The sequence below is a fragment of the Thunnus thynnus genome, chromosome 24 (assembly GCF_963924715.1).
Source record: "Thunnus thynnus chromosome 24, fThuThy2.1, whole genome shotgun sequence".
In the NCBI taxonomy this organism is placed as follows: domain Eukaryota; kingdom Metazoa; phylum Chordata; class Actinopteri; order Scombriformes; family Scombridae; genus Thunnus; species Thunnus thynnus.
Window position 1 is genome coordinate 5,416,647 of NC_089540.1, and position 21,512 is coordinate 5,438,158.

General features: G+C 41.7%; 1 protein-coding gene across 6 annotated transcripts in view; it reads right to left on the bottom strand.

Moving 5' to 3' along the window:
• The window catches only part of mgat5 (alpha-1,6-mannosylglycoprotein 6-beta-N-acetylglucosaminyltransferase), a 90,630-nt gene that overhangs the window by 50,788 nt on the left and 18,330 nt on the right, over positions 1–21,512 (bottom strand). For all 6 annotated transcript variants that reach the window (XM_067583548.1, XM_067583546.1, XM_067583543.1 and 3 more), the window contains 2 exons: positions 18,078–18,242; positions 1,222–1,298 (listed from right to left, as the gene is read on the bottom strand). In XM_067583548.1, the coding sequence (XP_067439649.1) occupies positions 1,222–1,298; positions 18,078–18,242 (242 nt within the window). The remainder of the gene's footprint in view (positions 1–1,221; positions 1,299–18,077; positions 18,243–21,512) is intronic.

Consider the following 21,512-nt stretch of genomic DNA (forward strand, 5'->3'; position numbering starts at 1 on the left):
TGTTCTATGATTCATATAAGTCTGTTGTTCTCATTGACCGCCGTTTTCCCCCGGGTTACAGAAAGAAGTGACCAATTGGAGCTTAGTAGGAAAAAATTAGAATACTGTATAATAACTCTCGTTTTAACACATTTTCTTTGATCTTTGAAAAAAAGATGGATTCTGGATGACATAAAAATACAATTATATAACGCATAAAGAAAAATTTGTCCATTCTCTGCAGGTATATGACCTTTAATTTATCTGTGTCTATATAAATGATGCAGCTATATGTTTTGTATGTACAGTATATGTATAATTCATATATGTATATAAGGATAAATGCATGTAATATCAAATCTACTACTTTTTTTCCCAATCAACTTATTTAACATGCCTGTTTTTAGCTTAATTTTACTCATGTTTTTTTTGTTTTTTTTTAGGATTACTCTTCAGTATCTTGGCAGGATGGGTACATTGCTCGCTACTGATTGGTCATGGCAAACTAAAACAGATGAGCTATAAAAAGGGATGTTGATATTAGTAGAGAAACAAAGCTTTAAAAGGAGAAAACTTCATTCTCAGATATATTTTTACTGTTATTTTACTGTGCTCCCCCCCCAGATGTTTATTACAGCTTTAAATTTAATTGTTACAACTAGTCACTTTCTTAAATTTATTCCAAACACCTGCATTTCTGCAATATGCTTAAAAGTCTGGATGTACCAGTTTGTTAACAGGTGCATCCAGACTGCTTTCTGCCTTGATAAACATCATGCTGTAGCATACTTTGCTAGTCAACAGTCCGCACCACTGCCTTGCAAACTACTGCATATCACATCAACACAATATGTTACCTGTTTACGCTCCTGATGCTCTTTTTCTGGCGAAAAAAAAAACATTACAGCGATAACACACAAGATCCCTGTTTATGCTCGTGGTGTTTTTGCTCTGCGCTTCGGCGAGGAACATTTGTCAGTCAAACGGTGTGGGCGTGCGGGTACGGGGTAATCTTTGTCTCTGGATGTTCTGCTTATGTTAGTTTGAATTTCTGTAGGCAGAGCTGTTTTTCTTCCTCAAGCTACCGACCTTGTTCTTCTTTTATTTATTTCGAACGAGCTATTCATGGTAATAACAACGGTGTGGAAGACAAACACACGCGGAGTGAGATGGAGAGGGTTTATGTGTGTTTACTGTGTGTGTGTGTGTGTGTGTGTGTGTGTGTGTGTGTGTGTGATTCACCTTGAGTTTGCCCTCGCAGTGAGGGAAACCATCCAAAGGCGGCAGCTCACACTTTTCCTGGGCTCCATTTAGGAGGTCTGGAGAAAGACAAACAGAGAGAGAGAGAGAGAGAGAGAGAGACAAGGAGAGAAAATCGATAAGGTCAAGAGAGTCGGCTCCAAAATTCTTTCTTTGTCTGTAGGTTCATAGGCGCCTGAGAAATGGAGCAAGTGGAGCAAATGCATCTCCATTATTCAATTATAGGAAGCAAAGTTATGGTTTTGCTACTCCATTTTTTGTCTTTTTAAAGATAAACTTATCATGATACAGCCCCTGCAATCAGCTGATTATATTTAAGCAGCCTATATCAATCATTTTACTGTTTTCAGCAACTGACAAAAACAAGCAGTAAAAAAAAAAACAAAACACACATTTTCAGACCACCCTTTGAGTTGGTTCAGTCCGAGCCGTCGCTGATTGTTTGCATGCTTTAGCTGTCAATCACAGTCTGTCAATCCACACAGGAGTATGACTGTTTACAAAGGTGATTTAGCTTAACTGTGATCACTGACTGAAAATAGAACATAGGAAAAGAAAGGCTAATGTCTGTTGAATGAACCTGTGTGCGTGTGTGTGTGTGTGGGAAAATCATTCACAGCAGATGAAAATGCACTGGACTGGACTGTAGCCACTAACAGCTGTGTCATACATTTACCCTCCCAGCACCGTCCATATGGCAAACATTTCTTTATTCCCTTTGTTGACTAATTCACTGTTTCCTAGTTAACTAAATATTTCATTGAATACAGTACATTCAGTGATTACCTCTCTATATAGTAGGTTTAAATGTTAGTGGTAGAGTCCGCTGTTCCCATGTGGGATTCAAACCGCCTTCATACAAACAAGAGATTCACAGGGAAATGATGCAGTATGTAATCAAGCGTTACTGTTAGTAATTTAATGTCACTGATTGATATCAGCTTGTTTACTGTTCACTCTCCTACAGCCGTATCAGAGCTGTATTCAACTGGACAAACACAGGCTTTCATTGTGAAGCCGTGACAAGAAATGCGATGAATTTGTCACTGAGGTTAGTGTCCTACCTAACATATTTCCCCCACAGGCCCACATGGCCGGTAGTTTTACTGGCCCCCTTGTATATTTTCACTGGCCCGACAGCCAAATAGGAACATAACTCTTTTATTTTCTATAATTTTGGTGATTTATTCATTGTATACATAATACGTATAACAGTGAAGTTCCCTTTAGATGTGGTTCTTTTCCTTTAGTCATGGATATGTAATATTTTGTGTTAAGCCAGAGAGTATGGAATACATAGAGACAACAGAATTTAACATTAATTAATAACATTTCAGCCAGTTTGGATGATCTTGATGATAAAACTCTTGTGTCAAAAACTGAGACAAATGCTGAGAGATGTGCAGAGATGTACTTGTTAAGACAGAACAGTGAGAGGAAGAACATAATGATATTTGTTTGCGTGCGTGTTCACTCCGAGCTCCTTCTGTCTGCTTCCGTGAGCCACCTGTGCTCTACAGACACAGAGTTGAACTGTAATGAATGAATGAAAAGCAGGAATGCAGAGTAAGAAAACGAAACTAAGAGTGTCTGTTTGATGGTTATTTATTTGTGCTTTAGAATGTAACTGCTGTCAAATCTCTTGCTATAGTGACTGTATGGAGTCATGGGTATACAGTTTAGGATAAGAGTAGAACATGTACAGCACTTGCTTAGTCTCCTGTGGTGCAGGGAATCAATTTCCCCCAAGGGAAAAAAAGTCAATTCCCGCACACACTTATCACCTCTGCATTGATTTATTAAAACGTGTCGATGTTTTGGTCACAAGGACATCTGTCTGTACAGTTTAGGACACCCATGACTGTATACCCATTACGTTTAGTAAACAGTTTAGGGCATAACTGATGGCAGGATGGCCCAGAACCAGGATTAGCCCCAGGTCATTGGGCCATCAGTTATGTCAGACCCTGGAGGTTAACGCTGACAGGCATGACAGCAGGATCTTAGTCAGAGATTGTATGGAGGTTCCTTAAACAGTTGATTCAAATTGTTGTTTTCTAGATAGACTCAGTGTCAAGCATCACTATGTTTATTGCAGCTGGGCAATAAACATAATGAGTGATTCCCATCTTCTTCCAGATGTTTCTCCCTAGCTTCTTTTTCAAAAGTGAATGTGTTTCCCATAACAAAGAAAAGACATTCCAGAGCAAAAGTCAACTGCCTGACATCCTAACCGTAATTGTTTCAAGCTAACTAACTAATAACCTATTTAAAATGAATTGTTAACACCTTGCTTGGACTGAACGGCGGTGAAATGGCTGATCCGCTGGAAAGAGCTTACTAGCTTCTTTAGAATTGAAAGGAACCTCCAAATAAACGGTGGCGTCCTGCCAAAGTAGCTTGTACATAAGCAGCTCGGAGGAAAAATAGCCACCTACTTGCCAAGATACCGCAGAGGGTCATTTGGCTGGTTGGTGGCGTCAATTTCCCGTCCGACTCGACAGACAGACACATAGGTGACGTAGCATTTCAAAGCTGTTTTAAAAAGCAGACTTGTGGGTATATACTTAAAGACTTAACGTTTTCTTTCTTGTTGCTGTGATTTAATAGTCTCCCTTATCTCCCAAGACTCTAATTGAAGCTTTAACATTTGTAGGTGACATCACAGATGCTACATGTGTGTTTTTTCTACAGTCTGTGCAGCACTTAAGGTCAGCTGAATCGTCTTTGTAAGTCATTGGAACGACAGCGGCAGACTGGCCATTACTCTGCGGTCATGGATGACTGTCAGCCAGCAGCATCACCTTTGGCTCGGTAACCTGAACTCCATAACACACAACTCCACAAAGAGCTGAGAGCCGGGGCCGTATCCAGTTCGCAATGATGCAAACTCTGACGCTGTCTGAATTGTTTTTTTCTCTACAACAAACGAAATTCACATAGCTGCAGTGGGGGGGGAGGGAAATCTCTCTGATGTATTTTCCACATTGCTTTCAATATCCCTGGAAGCCAATATCACCGTAGGATTAACATTCATGGCTTGCACGCAGGCTTCCCTTCAATATAATCACCTTTTTGATATCCCCATTCAGAGACGTTAACGTCATCACCACTGACCTTTATAGCCAGAATATAAATAATGCATAACGGTAAGCTGTGCGGTGAATAGATAAAAGCTTAGAGGCAAACACCAGACTGATGTAATGAGTTTGTGGGTGGTGTTTTGGGAGGACGGAGGGTGTGTGTTTATGGAGGTGAGTATGTGTGAAGCTAATCAGCAGCACCGGCGCTGGGTCAGACTTCTGTCGGTGGTGGGTGGAGGGTGGAGCAGAGGCTGGCCATCATCGTTGATTCAGTTTATTTGCGCCGACAAGCTGCTGCAGTAAACAGATATAACAGATATTCTACTGGTGAACTTTTTTTTTTTTTCCCCCTACGTCTCCCTCTTTTCCCTTTCTGTACTGCTCCATCACCTGAACTAGTGTGAAAAACATGTTTCACCGACACTCTCTGGCTCGCTCACGAAGCAGTGTGTATCAGGGAGGAAAGAGAGATAAAAGAGAGGTGATGACATGCTACTGACTACTACAACTAAAAACATCCCGTTAGATGGAAAGCAACCAACAAGTTCCCACTGGTTTAGTCACCATTTAGAAGAAGAAGAGTATTAAGTCTTCATGTGGTCGTATGCTACTGTATTATAGTAGGTGTATAATGTAAAATCAATAATGTCTGTTGATCTTTGAATACTCTCTGCATTGGCCAATATTGCAATTTAAAGGCACACTATGCAGGATTTGTCGGTTGCTGTTTGTAAACACACCAGACAGAGAGAGAGAGAGCAGCGGTGGTTGAGTGAGCCAGAGAGTGAACACTTAACATTACTCAATAATATTCAAATATATATACATAGTAATATCTATTAAAAACAGCAGCATCGTTGGCTAGTTATGGTAATAATGGCAAACGTACAACAATGTTTTGATATCAGACTACTAATAATACAGTTGAAAGTTCTGCACTGTAGCTGCTTAAGCTAACGTTAGCTTCATAGACTGACAGAACAAGCTGCTTCACGGTTTCAGAGCTTTTAAAATGATAAGCTTCAAATTACTATCATGTGCTTAAAAGTTTTACTATGATATTCTGACAGCTTTGTTCACCGGGCGTCTCGTCTTTTCACTTGATGACTAACAAAGTACCTGTTAGTTTCCTGTCTGAGAGAGAAAGAGGCTCGGTCTTTTGTGAACAGACGTGTGAATGAGTGATATTTCTTCTTCCACACAACCATCTTTAACCGCACAGTGCATATTTAAAGGGTAACAGCCAAGGTTTCGTTTTACTGCTGGGCCTACTCAGATAATTAGCATAAATTAGCTACAGCTGAGTAGTTTATTGGCGACAGTTATTTCAGCTGAAATCGACAGTCGCCCGAGTTTTAACTTTAACATGCTGCAGCTGCGTGAGACGCTGTTAATAATCTAAGTTATCATTTAAATTGCAGCTCTGGCAAATTGAAAATTGTACTCTTTCAATTTGCGATTTCGACATGAAAAAATGATTAATCATTCAGCCCTGACTCTCTCTTTCTGTAGTCATAAACACAACCAAAACAGTGAGTTTTGTTATTGCTCTGCAGAAATATCAGACTCAGGTCTCATTATCCAGAAAATATGATCATTCCCATCTGCAAGAAGAAAGAAACGTGGAAGTACTCCCACTTCTTCGGTTTTATCAAACAAACACATGACGAACACAGTGGATTTGTTTGGTTTTCGTTACCGTCCACAGAAAAGGGATATGAATTTTCCTCATTCCTGGGTGGACCCAATCACCAGGTTTGGGCCTCTAATGCTTCTTCCATTGTAGAGTGAATTACAGCTTTCAGCACAGAGCCTTAACAAGCTAACTAATAACAGCAATTTTGAAATGAGTAACAAGGAATGTGCTATTTTTCTATTATTTTTAAGTAGAAGACCTAACCCACCCCTTGGTGATTAACATGATTAGTATGCTATGTGGTAAAACAGAGAGAAGAAGTGGGAGGTCAGAAATCCATTCCTGATGGAGTCAGCCAGTCACAAGACGAACACAATACACAATAAGGGCTTCTTATTGTTTCTAAAGGCAGCAGGGTTTGAGCAACAAGCAGGAGGATTTAAGTTTTTTCCTAAGCGTGGAGGTTAAAGAGAAGTGAAACACTGAGCTGAGCTGTAAACATGCATGCTTTCACACTGCACTTGTGGTTATTGTATGCTGCAAGAACCAAAGGTTCCTTTATTACAGGAACAGCGGCAAGGTGACAGGAATTGAAAGAGCGAGTGATGGCAGAGGTTATATGGCATGCATCTTAACCAATCGGCTACTGGGGCGTATCGTCCCATCTTGTTTTTACTGCCTTTAGTGTTCTGTGGTTTTTTGTAAATCACAGTGTAGCAATTCTGTTTACTGAAGGTGCTACCTAAAGAAACCTGACTTGTGATTTGTCATTTGGTGAAGTGGCTTGTCTTGTGCAGCGTACAAGAACCACAAGCGCAGAGAGAGATGCTGTTATCCCATCCTTCAGACACCCAGCCATCCAGTCAGTCCGCCAACCAACCAACCAACCGACCAACCAACCAAACAAACACACAGCCAGCCTGTCATTCACTCCGGCCTGTCATTCAGCCAGTCAGCCACGGAGTGCCAAAGCCACCAGGCAAATCTTCTCTTAGCTTTAATCAAGCAGAAGGAGCTGCTGCCAAGGAGCAGCTAAATATAGCTGCCTTCATAATCAAACACAGAAGAGATGGTGCTGTTTCAAAGACTCCTCACTGTTCAAAATATCAACAACAATATCAATCCAGCCAGACCCTTTACCTGCCTTTTTCACCTCACAACTCCTACGGCACGGCAGAGCGTGAAGGAGATTTACTAGAGTCTTAACTGTCCAAGAACATTTGCATGCAAACAGAAGCAAACACAGGCAGCTGCACACCTGCTATCTGATATGCGAATGAATAAGGTGATGTGAGGTGTGACTGACACACAGAAGCGATGATGCAAGGTGATAAGTCAAGCACCAAACAACACCTCTGTCTAGTACACAAAGGAATAAAAACAAAGCAGAGAACAAGGAACTAAAATGACAAACCTTATTTGAATGGTATTCTAACAACAATACACACGTCATAGAGTTTAATTTGAAACAGAGAGACAGTACCACAAGGTAAAATGATGTAAATAAAGAGTGAACAGCGTATAGGAGTGAAAATAACAAGTGACTTTAAATGCACAGAGAACAGAGAACCAGAGGCAGAGAAGAGAAGAGATGAGATCATTCAAACTTGCGTAAGACGTCCGAGAGCCTCTCACAGTACTGAGGTCACTATTAGCCAGTTCCTAGCACAGTGTCGGCCATCTGATAGCCCTTAAATAGCATCACTGAACAATAAGTGGTATGACACGCTGGGTTATTTTTCCTCTCTCTCCTCGTGTGTGTTAGTCCAAGTCCATGAGGTAATCTGACATTTGACAAGTCCAGAATTGGATTGAGGACATCTGGTTTAGATTACATCTGGTTTATGTTATTCTCTTTCTTGTGTATTTTTACTCATTTCTCCCTCATCCCTCTCAGTCTTGTTAATTTTACTCTCAAGCACATTAAACTAACTCAAATCCTTCATTCAAATTACATGCCAATACCCGGCTTCCACGACACGATCCGGTCGGTGGAAACCAAATAAGTGACACTGGCGTACAAGAGGAGCGTTATGGGAGTTCTTCACAAGATTACTACAGTAGTTCTCGACGACACAAAGACGATTTAGCAATGAAAGGACGTGATTTGAAGTTAATTATGTGTAAAGTGTCCCTATAGTGGTTCTGCTGAGGCGAAACCTTGAAAAAAATATATAAATAACGTGTCCTCTGATCCGCAGCGCCAACGCTAATTTTAGATGCACTTTGCAAGAGGAACCCAAGGTATCAGTCCGGTGTGTTTTTGTGTGTGTGTATATCTCAGCAGCAGCTCATCAATTAAGCCTTGTTCAGACTGCCAGCCCAAATCCATTATTTGGCATATCCAGATTGTATCCAGATTGATTTTATAAAGTCTAGACAGCCCAAAAAAAACAAAAAAACACATGAAATGCGACTTTTGCAAATTGGATTTAAGCCACATTTGGAGGTGGTTTGAAGTGCGATTCCGATCGGATTTCTACAGATGCGTCTCAGTCCGGATGCTCTGGCAGCTCAAATCAGATTTCAAAGTGTCCTTTGCATCACTCATAATGCAACACAATGACAACGGCACCGACAGTGCGATTGTTCATAGGGCAAGATGATGGATCTCCATTTCTCATGCTTCCACGTTGGAAAGCCACGTGACCAGCGTACATAGTTACTGATGCCTGCAACTTTACCACATCAACCCATGCAGATAGGTCGGTGATGTCTGGACACACAAATCTCATCTGACCATTTGTAAATAACAGTGCGGACAATCAGTCTTAAAGATCTGATTTGAGAAACAAATCTGATTTACCTGCAGTCTGAATAAAGCTTTAGACAGAAAGCAGGCCGGATGATGGAGGATGTCCTCTCAGTTTCAGAATATCTGTGCAGGTGGAGAGAAGTTGGTCTGTTTCATGACGCAAGTTCAACTTAGTCTCGGTTTCTGGTATCACAGAGCTGGCTCCATTAAAACTGAGTCTTCCAGCCTTCCCATGAGCTCATGTGAAACAGGTGGCGTTCTTAATTATAAACCAATCAAACTGCAACACCAACAGAACCCTGAGTGAAGTACTTCATATGATGAGATGGAACAGTGATACCTACAGGGAAACTGGGTTACACAGTGAACAAACTATTGATATTCTGTGCAAAAAAACAGCCTAAATAAAAGAATGAAGACCGCCTGATAAGACATATATGGCTGAAATATTGTATTTTTAACTTCCTGTGCTAATATTCAATGGAATAAGAGTGTAAAAGATATCTACAGTTTCAGGAATCCTGAGGAAAAAACAAGAGGAAGTGGAATTAATTTACAGCTATAATCCCTAGCCATTAGTATTTTACCGTGATAAACTATACCTTCTAATCTGACATAATTATCATGGTATTGTATGTATGATGTATAAAAATGTCTCTATTGCTCTTTACTCATAACTTTTGTCCCTGTAAGGATCTTGTAGGAATAATCTTTTTTTTTCCAGTGATCTAATTAGACATTAGTCAGGCTGTTGTCACATGTTGATCTGATCCTCTGAACTCAAACCTGCCCTGGAGCAGGTTTAACCATTCAGTATAAGTTACCATGGTGACCTTAAAGGCGATACCTTCACTTCACTTTGTCATACCAGACAGACAGTCAGGCACGCAGATAGTTAACTTAGTTTGTTTTGATTGGGCTCTTTTTTTATTTCCCCCATGCCTCTTTGAAAATGATTCTAAATTAGTTTCTGGTCAGTTTTATTTTTGGTCTGAGGGGGGGGGAGCAAAGAAAGAAAGAACATGAAAACATGAAGAGAGGAGAAACTGGTATGACAGCATATCTGACAGAAACAAGAGATAAGATGAAATGTGACATAGGTCATGTGCTGAACTCAGCCACAATATACTGCTCCTTTCTCACCACACTGGTTTTTCTTTCTTTCTTTTCGGAGTGTAAATGATGAGGTTTCTACATACACATCGGTTGAAAACCTCTGAACCTCATTATTACCATTATTACCCTGAAACCCACTGGAAACAGCTCGTCTAGGCCAGCCTGCCACCTGAAGGCGCATAGCGGGGTAACACAGACCAGAGGGGCTTCCCAGTGTGAGGGGCACGTGTTTGGAGCTGGTCAAAACACATGTCTCGTGCTGCCTATGATCCACACAAGTGTTCCACAGTGAAGTCCTGGAGGTAAAAAAAAAAAAAAAAAAAACAACAACCCAAATCCAAGCTAGTTTCCTCATTCTCTCCCTTTCCTCTGCTGTACAGAGCTCAGCGTCTGGCTGTAATCAATCCCTCTTTTGTGCTCCAGCAATCTGATCGGCCCGCTGTTCTCTCCGAAAACATCCAAGAGGAGGATTTTGCACCGAGAGCGGCGCAGGGACACAAGGCAGCCAGAAAAAAAAAAAAAAAAAAAAACCTTGATTAGGTCTCATCATTGCAGAGCCATGACTAATGTTCCGCTGTTGATCCAAACAAATGGTGGAAAGCTGTGGGTTTAGGCTGTGAGGCTCGCTGGGCTTTTAGTGTCGCGTCGCCAAAGAACTTTGCAGTGGTGATGAGAGACTTTTGAACCGACAACTGTCAACAGCGTTTCTAAACAAAACACACTCTACATGCAGATTTCCCTTAGCAACTTTCCACATCCTCCCGAAGCCTTAATTTGAGGAAACATCTCCGATCACCTGCCGTGTATATAGAGCATTTCCTGTAAACATGCTCTGTCTGCTTAAGTTTAAATCACAGGCTCGGCAGAGGAGCTGCAGATATTATGTGTTGTTATTAAACAAGCGGCGAGAGAGTCACAGAGCGACGTGATGCAGGACCAAAAAGATGATCTCACCATCACTTTTTATCTCTCTGTAAGAAAGGTGCGAACGCGTGTGCGAGCCTATAACAAATGTGGGAGATTATCCGCTTGTCAGACGCTGTGCGCAAAATGCATCTTTTTTTGCAGTCTCCTCTCAGTTCGAGTGTGATCTGCAGTGAATGTAAGATGAGCTGTGGATGTTTGTGTATATTACTGCATGTGATTCGCCCGGAGAAACGGCTGATATTTAGTAGAAGGAGGCAGCGCAGATTATATTCCTGCAGGGCTGTGGCTTTAACCAGCACAACAACAATCCTGGCACGGAGAGAGAGAGAGAGAGAGGAGAGAGACACAGTGGAGGAAAAAGGGGGATGCAAGCAGAGGCAGACTGATTGCAGCATATAAAGAAAACAAGAGAGAGAGAGGAGAAAGAAGGGAGTTGCAGAGGACACTGGGAAAAAAAAAAAAAAAAAAAAGAGTACATGTGGGGGGGGGGAAGAATGCTGTATATTTGTATGTTTACTTTGCAGTCACTGAATTGAAATAAAGATGGAAGGAAGAGCGAGAGTTAAGAGAGAAGGAGACGGTGAAAAAGTGGGGTACACGTGTCTCAGCCAATGGTGCATTAGCCCCAGATGTTCTTCCCGTCCCACCCCTGCCTTCTCAATCAGCCACAACCTCAAGAGGGACGAGCCTGCTTGTGGGAAAAACAGAGGACAGAGAGACAGTGTGTGTGCATGTGTGCGTGTGCATGTGTGTGTGTGGGTGTGGGGACGAAGGGGCCCGGCATGTGAATATACTGTATATTTTCCTTAAAACGCTCTAAACTCAATAGAGTTGTATGCACAGTCGATTAGCAGAAAGCTATTTTTAATTCTTATGAGGTTGCAGCTAACTCCAAAAGCGTCGTTACACCGCAGCATCGGTGCTGATGATCTATATTTCAGAAACAGAGGAATAAATGTGGAGTTTCATGCCGCTGATTGACAAAACAGACACCTTGCAAAATCATCACCTTTTAATAGAGAGAGGGTAACATGACTCTAAAGTCAGTGACACTTTTCACAGACTCTAATGCGTTACAGCTATTGAATAATGAATTCTAGGGAAACAAATTCCTTTCGAAATTTGATATATGGCGTTATGAGAAGCATATCTGATTAGAAAAAGCGCGTTGAAGAATGCGTGTAATAAAATAAATAATATCTGCCGTTTCGATTGTTTTTGAAACTGTCCGTCGGCAGTATTACGGGAGCGCATTGCTAAATCCGTTGAGTCCTCTTTTAATGACGCACGCTGGAAATTGAATAAACTGTGAGCAAGCAGCTTATAATGCAGTATGTGTGCTATTGTGTTGAAAAAAAACAACAAAAAAAAACATTCTAGTGAATTTTTGGTTCATCTCTTTTCAACATTTGGTCTTTATTAGAGAGCCCTGGCCCCTGTAACAATGGGTCAAGGGATTTTTGCTTCTGCTATTTAGATACATTAAATATGATTAAACAGGAAATGGAGCCCTTCAGGGTGCAATTAAGTGGGTTTTTTTTTTGTTTCTAACCACAAGGACAACATTGGCTTGACATCAAAAAAACTTACAGTTGCTGATTGGAAATTCTATATACAAGTGTGTTCATTTTTGATAGTTTTACCAGCTTGTCTTGTCCTTTTGTGCTGTATTTATCCATCACACGGCACCTTTTTATCCCTGCTGTCTGTTGTGGCAACCCACACATACAGTACATTGTTCTTTATGTGGTTAAATAAAGGTTTAAATTTAACAGAGAGTGAGTGACACTTTAAATCTAAGTGACTGTACTCAAACGGCTGCTATGATACTGTTATCTCTGGTATGAATTGTATGAATGTTTGCATTCTCGGTTTCTGTCTCCATGACAAACGATATGGCCGTGGAGGATGTTGTACATGTTCAAAATTTTTTTCTGTTGAAATCTATTTCCAGGAGTGGTTGAATATCTGTGATGTAATGATTATTGTGTAAAAGATAGCGTGCATCACATATTTCAAGCTAACGGAGCAATGATTCCACAAGCCCTGTCGACAGCGCCCGAGGAAGCATTCCTTGGCTCTAACGCTTTGCCAGGCGACGAACTTAATGAAAGCAAAACTGTCTGCGCTTTCTTGCTGTTTGCTGTTTGTTTACGGCGGCGCTATAAGAGGATCTGATGCGCTCCGTATGGGTGGGATCTCCAGGGACCTGATACAGTGTGTGTGAGCTTTTTTCTGTGATGGATTCCATACGCAAATGGAAATATGCGCGCACACACACTGACAGTGAAAGAGCCTGTCTGTGCTTGTTTCCTGCTGGTTTGTGAAGGGAAAGTCCTGGGGAGGCTAGAACTCCATGCTGTGTCAAGCTCTCATATGTGCAGGTGAGCACAAGATGTAGAGAAACACTTCGTCTCCAGATTTTTACATTAAAAGGTGTCAAGATTCAGGTCCGGACGCTCCGACTGCAGGCTTGAATCTGACTGGTTGTCGATAAGATGCTGGATTTTTTTTTTTGTATCATCTCATTGCATCACAGTGCTGTAATTTACCACAAAGCCACTAAAGCAAATTAGCAGCTGCAGGAAGAACAAAAAAACATATAATTAACTTTTTCATTATGGAAATTTTGTCTATTTACAGTATTGAAACAAAAACACTGTTAAGTATGAATCATAACACCTACAAAACTAATGATTTTAGAAGTTTTCAGTTACGCCAACGCTGCTATGCCATTTACAAAAGACTGTGTGTTGATGAGTGTCAGCGTTCGTGCGAGTATTCGCTTGTGTGTTGGTGCAGACAGCATCTCTCAGCAACATATTAGCACTGAGTGTGTGTGTGTGTACTTTATTAGTATTGATCCGCACGCTGAAGAAGAAAACAGGCCTTCCAGAACATAATGGAGACCACACACTCTGCTCTAAATGCACGAGAGGCCCGCAAGATGTTTCCAGTATTAAAATGCTAATAATATGATGATGTTGCGAGGATTAGATTTTTTCTGAATGCTGATATTCTCCCTCCTCTAAGTTGCTCTGCATAAATAAAAGCATCAGCTAAAGCGTAGTGTCACAGACGTCATTTTTGGCCAATGAAATCTTGCAGAAAGCAGGGCAGGAATTCTGTCCTTGTCCCTTTTCCTTTGTTGACGCTGACACCGTGGATCTCATCTTTCACTGTGAATGGAGATGCAAGCAGACGCAAGAGACAAAGGATTGAAGACGCCCTGAGCGGAGAACGCACGGGTCTTTGTTTACCGGAGAAAAAAAAAAAAAGCAGACAATGTCAGAGTGACAGAAAGCTACGAATCACCTGAAAAAATCACCGGCAGCGAGACGGAAGGGACGTTGATAACACTCGCAAGGGGGGTGGGGGAGATATATCGCAGAGGAGGAAGAGATGAAGAAAGAAAGGGGTGAGGGCTAGTTAGATGGCTGCAAATCACCACCTTAACATTCATTACATCTGTTTCTACGCCGGGGTGTTTGTGTGCGTGCGTGTGTAGAACGAGATTACATTTCCACAGGCCCCGGCTCACGGATGAAACACTGCTGGGGAGGTTGATTAGCCACATCAGCGAGCCATGGCAAGACAAGGCTTCACAGACCGCTGTTGGACCGAGTCCCATCTGCCTCCTGCTAGGCAGCAACCAAGGCCAGATTGACTTGGTTTTTTTCTTTTTAAACAGTTGAAGAAAATGCAGCAGTACACAAACAGAAACATAATTCATTCATTCACACATTGTAGGAAGACCCGAAGCATGCCTCTACTGGTAGATGGACTTGTTTTGATACTATAAGGGGCTTCTGTGCCTCTTGTCCTTGTTGCTAAATGCAACAGCGCACAAGGCCAAATGCCTAAACTATTCCTGTGCATAAACAGAACAAGTGTTGCTGCAACAGAGGCATCTTCTTCAAAGTGCTGTTTTTATAGCGCAAACAATGGAGTGTGACAGTAAAGCAATGAGAGCGGGCCTGTGAAAAGGTTGCTCCTCTCCCTTTTCACTGAGCCCTGCTTCCCGACATTACTGGCGTTTTTGTGTTAAATCGCTAATTTCAGTCTGATGTTTCTGTTCATTTCAGTCATGCTGCACAAATGTATGAGTATTTTGTTGCTGTTTTTTTTTTTTTTTTTTGAGTTGAGTTAATCAGTGATAGTGACAACAGGTGTGCATCATTAGCAGCACTCAGCGGTGAGTCACTAGGCTCTGTCAAGTTGACGTAGGAAGGATGAGACTGTTTTGTAGTAAATGACATTCTGTATTATTTGGTGCATTAATAGCTGTGTGTGTGTAACCATAGCGAATTGTGACCGTCAGCGGTAACAACTGGTGCGTTCCAGTTAGATGAGGCTGTGAAGGTAAAAGGCCGGTCACTGGTCTATTGAATGAAGTGGGGAAGAGAGTGGGTGGCAGCTTGCTGTGAAGCTGCAGATTGTATTTGTTGCTATGGCTCAAGTTATTTTTGTTGAATTTTCTGGGGTTCTGGGATTTTGGGGTTCTGGGGTTTTGGGGTTCTGGGGTTTTTGTTTATAAGTATCACTTTTTGTGTACGTACTCTGGCCTGCAGACCTGCTTTTTTTGCAACATCCCTTTAAAGGTTCCCGGCGCCCAAATACCATCTTCTGCCCTTTATATGGGGTGGCGGCACTACAGGGCCACATTCTTGTGAGATGAGCAATCACAAGAAACAATGTGTGCGCAGCTGTTAGCTCACGACAGCAGCAGTAAGTAGCCCGAGACAATTTGGACTTACTGTTGTTGCACTGCTTACATGTCGACACCAGGCTCAGTTGGGAAGTTTCTGATGAAGTCTGAGAATATCTAATGTATTTTTTTTTTTTTTAGTTAAAATGAAATTCAGATTTTTGCACACTACCATTTTCGGCATCCTAAGCAAATCCTCAGAGGCCTTGGGAAGAGTCCCTGAACATTTGGGGCATTTTTTCATGTTTTTCTTTCAAAATAGCCTCAATCATATTTGTGCGATGTGGGATTTCAGAGAGCTAGCACAGGAGGAAATAAAACACGAGCAACAAACAAAATACCCTGGATCATCCCCCGACAGTGCTGATGATGTGATTTCTTTTTCACTCTCTGTCATATAAAACGTCTAATTCAAAAAGGTATCCGAGTGAATTGACAGACATTTATTTCTGGGAACAGTTACTGAGCTGAACAGCTTCTTTTTTTTCCCCAGGATGAAAGAGGAGATTCAGTTCTGTCAAGCAGAGATGTGATGGTGTAAACCTCCAAAAAAGTCACTGTTCTGTGTGATGTGGTAAAGTTCAACCCATCCTCTGCTCCGAGTAAGACAGAGCCAGGTTTGGTCCCTGACATGCCGAGTCCTTGGCAAAGAAAATGTATACAACTGAGGCGGAAACAGTGCAGTCCCAGGGCTGCTGCTCGACTCCATCTTGATAGCAGCCTCTCTGAAAGGCAGGCGTGTTCCCTTCACTGTCCAGATTCTTATCTCTGTAATTGCCTTCCAGTCAGGGAGGAGCACTAGTGAAGTTGGCAATAGCGCTCCCTGCCACCCACTCCAAGACAGGAGACATGCACCGATGAGGACTCTGGATTGGTGGGGGCTTTTAGTTCATTGCCAAGAGAGATGTGGGTGCCGCTTTGTCAGCTTGACCTGCACTGAGGATCCAAACGTTGTCTCTGAAGGGTGCTGCAGGTTTATTGACATGTGTCACAGGTCCAGCTACTATCGGTCCAAAACACAGGAGCTCAAGCCAAGAGTGCCTCGACAATAGTGGATGAGATTAGTGTCATATCTCTAGTGTCCACAATGGTGAGATTGAAACAGACATTTATAGTCAGACAACTAACTCTTGCACACACTGGCTGAGACGCCTCGGCTGCCAAAAATCACAGTTATTTTTAGATACGATTTTACATAACTAGTCTGCATATTCAGTTGTATCATGTTTCGCATTTTCTTTAACCTAATTTTACAATCCCTAGTGCTTACATCATTTCTTGACAGTAATGATGATTTTCATTATCAGTTAATCTGCTGGTTATTTTCATGATTAATTGCTTGTAAGAAAATCCAAAACCAAAAGATATTCAGTTTACTATCATTGTTTATATCATATTATTGAAGAAAACCAGCAAATATTCATATTTGAGCAGCTTGACCCAATGGATTTTTGCCATTTAAAAAAATAACAAGTGATTAATCTCTGATTAATCAAAATTACTGTCAGCTAATTTTCTACTCATCAGCTAATACTGACCACCAGATCTACCGGCAATTGATGCTTTTAAAAAGGCACCAAGTACATTTTATTATCATTACATTGTCTTTAATTCATCTCAGTGCAGAAACATTTATATCAGGATAAGAGAAAAGCTCTTTGAGGATTATACAGCACTACACAAAGCACCCGTCCAAAGACTAGATGATTGTTTTAGAGTCAGACAGACATACTTAACACTTTCACTTTTAAATGTAAAAGCATGTGGCATTAGTGGCTGGCGGTTTAAAAAAGGAAATCAGGTGTTGAGTCATCACGAAAGTCAGAGAGCTGCATACTATCTCATGACACATTGATGATGTTCCGTCACTTTCATATGATGCTTATGTTCACTTACCGCAACTCAACTCGTGGCTTTAAAAGAAAAAAAAGGCGGAATAGATATTTGCTAAAAGATGCCAGTGCAGCAGCTGTCATTAGGATTCAAACCATTCAAATGTGACTTTGTGCAACTCAATCAGCCTCATCCAATTCTGCATATATTGCTTCAGAGCACAGACGCCACATTCTTACTGTTTAATACTGCGCAAACAACTGAGAGCAAGTCCCAAGATCCCAGAAAAACCAACACTTCAACTCTCTCAACTGGGCTGAATTCATCATCTGAAAGCTGGCAGGAAAATCAATGAAAACTAATAAAAGGGTCATGCAGCGTGAACGGAGCCCTTATTTGAATTATGTCCAAGGATGCGGTCTGGTCCTATAAAGTGCCTGGTGTGCACTGTGCAATACTGTGAGGATTTAGTTGGGCGTATGCCTGGGGAAAGCTTTTCACTGCGAGAATTTTGAAATAAAACAGGGGTCATGTAAGCTCATAGAAAGCACAAACAATCAGCTTTTAATTGGGCTCAGCTACTATATGTTTACTGTGCGTTTTAATACACCGGGGGTTCTTCTAGAAAAATAAACTGTAGGAAACTGACCCAAACATGAGTCATGGTGTATGTGACTATTGACTTTCTGAAGCCAACTTCAGAAAGTAAGGCACAGCTTCCCTTCCCTTGCCACCTCACTATCACAAGCACACAAAAATACAATAAAACCCAAGACATACCTGCCACGTTAACTTTCTCTGAATTCGTGGAGCTTGGTGTGGCGGTGCTGGTGCCATTGGTCAGGTTTCCCCCTGTGCCATTGTAGATGTTCTCCACTTTGGACTCCAGCTTGCCCAGCCTCAGCATGATGTTATCCAGCAGCACTGCGAGGGTCTTCTTCAAGTCTGAAAGTGAGAATGTGCATTGTATTATTGGGTTTTATTGTGAAATGTTCTTTATTTCTCCACCAATATCCTAAAATATCACCAAATGTCTTAGCAATCTGCCTTATACTTGATCAGACATTTCACACAAGACCACAAATGTCAAGCAAACCAAACCCAAGTAGGATTAGGAACCTCTGTGGTCCATGAATGTCTGTAAAAATTTCAAGGCAATCCATCCAGTAGCTGTTGAGATATTTCAGCTTGGATAGCTATCCATATAACTACACAGCTAGCATGGCTAAAACTAGCCTTAATAGCAACAACAGTTCCTGATAAATATATAAAATGCCAAGTATGTGGGATAGAATATATACACAATCAGGTTTTAGTCTTTAGGTAAGAGCTCATCAGAGTGACCATGAATGAAAGGCTGTTGAAGAGAGCATATGAAACTCATTAAATAGATGTCTGGACTAACAGGCTCGATCTGTATCTGATTAACTGAACAATAAGAGAAAACGTCCAATTCTTTCATTATCACCAGGGTTACGGTTACAGTGAGTACGTGTAATTTTTGCTGCCGCCTGTAGTCTGGGAAGCGTTTCTCAAGTATGTCTGGAAATATATGAACGGGGACACTTCATCTCCCTTTACAACCAGTCGTTGGATTTCAGGCAGCCAGCTTGAGGCTTATTTAAATGTAAAACCGGAGCCGCCGCGCCATTGCGAGTGACCTTGCTGTTTAATTTGGGTCTTTGCATTTCTGTGGGCGTCTTTTTTTTTTTTTTTTTTTCCATGAGCATTTATCCGCATAGGACACAGCTAACGGCATAACAAGCAGGAGGGACGCTGACCAGTAACGAGACGGATAGGCCATACATTGAAAATGGCAGTCGTGATTTTAAGACGTGGCATTTCTAGATCTTGTTTCTGATGCTGTAACCTGCAGCGATTGCGGTGACATTTATACAGAAATGTTAAGTCAAGTCGCTGTAACTGGTACATACACCATAACAACAATTATGTTATCATCAACATGCTATTTGTCATCAGCAAAGAGCTCTGCCATAATCAACAGACCGACAGTGTATTATATTATGTATGCATTGGCTTCTGTGCGTACAGAACAGATTCGGAGTGCATCATGCTTTGGTTTCCTGAGATGATGATAATTGCAGCTTGTCTATCACATACAAGCGCCACATTTTCCCCTCACAGTGATGCATTTGACACGCCAGTTTTCATCACGTCAGAGAGATTGGCAAGGGGCGCGACGAGTCCTGGCAGAGCGCACCAGCCTGATTGGTGTGAAGAGAAAACGCCAGAGCATTTGTCTGATTTGGACGAGCTCTGCGCGCTGGGAGGAGCTGATGCACAGAGCTCGTAGCACAGTGAGACCAGGAAGAAACCAAATGGAAAGATTTGGAGCGGCGGCTTTGCCAAGCTATCGGGCTGTACATAATTAGGGGAGGAAAAAAAAAGGGAGGGGAGCCTGGAGTTAATGCCCCCCTCTGTTCACCTCTGGCACACAGGCCTGTGCCCACTAGCATCAGGCTGAGCATCAGAGAGAATCTAACAGCTTGTTTAATATTTCAGCTTGTACTTTAGCTGACTTCGACATGCTGTACAATAGGAAAGAAAAAAAGATAGGTAAGGTAAGCTGCTCATAGGAAGCCAATGTGAAACCACAACTTCCAGGTTCCGTTCCAGAAATAAGATGTTTGTAATAACACATAATACAAAAAATATAGCCTTACTCGACAGTATGTTGTGTTGTTCACTCCATATGTTTTGACAAGCACGGCAATTTTGCTCTGAGAGCTGACTTTTGTGGATTTTGGGTAGACAAATATCCCAACATGTGTTTTGCATCAACCAGCAGCAATGGCAGAGAAGTTTTTAGATTTTTCTTTCAGTCAAGGAAGTAACCATTTAGATTCTGTTTTATATCATAAGATATCATAAGATATATCTCTTTTTGTCAGATAAACCTAAGGTAAAGTTAAAGGGGATCTGTTATGCTTTTTTTCCTCTTTTGGCTATGTACAGTCTTCAGCACATCTCTAAAATCTAAAATATATGTAATAATTGGAAAACAAACAGCAGCGTGTGGTGTTTCAACATGGTTGAAAAGCTCTGAAACATCTGGCATGTTTGTCCTGTTTTTAAGCCTTTGAATTGAGAATATTTTCTTTCACAACAGGTGTAGACGGTCGTGTTGAAATGTAACCACCGGAGCTCAGCTGGTGATGTCAGCAAGAATGCTGCTGTCCCAGTTGCAAATGGGGTCTACCGCATCCTCCGCTTGAACTTGGCGAGATGGAACTCCCAAGGACACGACTACAAACATGCTGTACTCTGCAGTGAGAAAGACCTAATATCCTGCAATTTGCACGCGGTGGGTTCAATGCTAAAAAATACAGGATGTTCTAGAAAAGTTTGCTTTAAACATAAGCCTTGAATAAGGTGACAAAGATGCAGACATTTGATGTTCAAGACACTAAATGTTAAAAAGCATATGTTGTGATACTGAGAGCATAAGTTAACAATAATTAAATGTGAGGCTCAGAGACCTTCATTAGTCATTGAGTCAGAAAAGCATCCATGGTGCTGTGAACAACACTCTAGCGTGTCCTTCTGTACACTAACACTGCTGCCAGGTAACCAGATGACTAATAGCACACCTAGGGACACATTTCTGCCTGTCTCAATATTTCTTAGCAAGGTGATACAGTTGCAAAACAAATCCTGGAGCGTTAAACATACTGAACTAAGATAATAATCTGGATGAGCAATGACTAGGGATCTTTCATTAAGCCTATGGGCATTGAAAAGAAGTGATTATAAGTAAACATAAGCCTGAGGCATTCATCAGTGATCCCTATTGTTTACTGTCATCCGCAAGGCAAACCTTGACCCCAAGCCTGGTAGTGGTCTCCATGTCTTACTAGTGTTCAATAACAAAGAGCAGGCAGAAGCAGAAGGAGCACACAATGACCTTCCAGAGGACAGACGGGATTAGACCAGCGATACAAGCTGACACCACACCCAGTGCTCGCCGTGGGGGCAGCTGGATCCTCCTGAACTCTGATACCGGCCCTACGGAGCGGGACGAGGCGAAGTGTGATGTGTGTCCTGCGCCACAAAAGAAGCCTACAATAGCTGCCGAGTTGTGCGGTAACAGGAGACGGTGTCTTGTGGCTTGCGGGGCTCGGTTTCAAGAGGGGGCGGGGGTTGAGGGGGGCTGGAAAAAGGAAAGATCATATCCTTGTCACATCTGACTTGTTG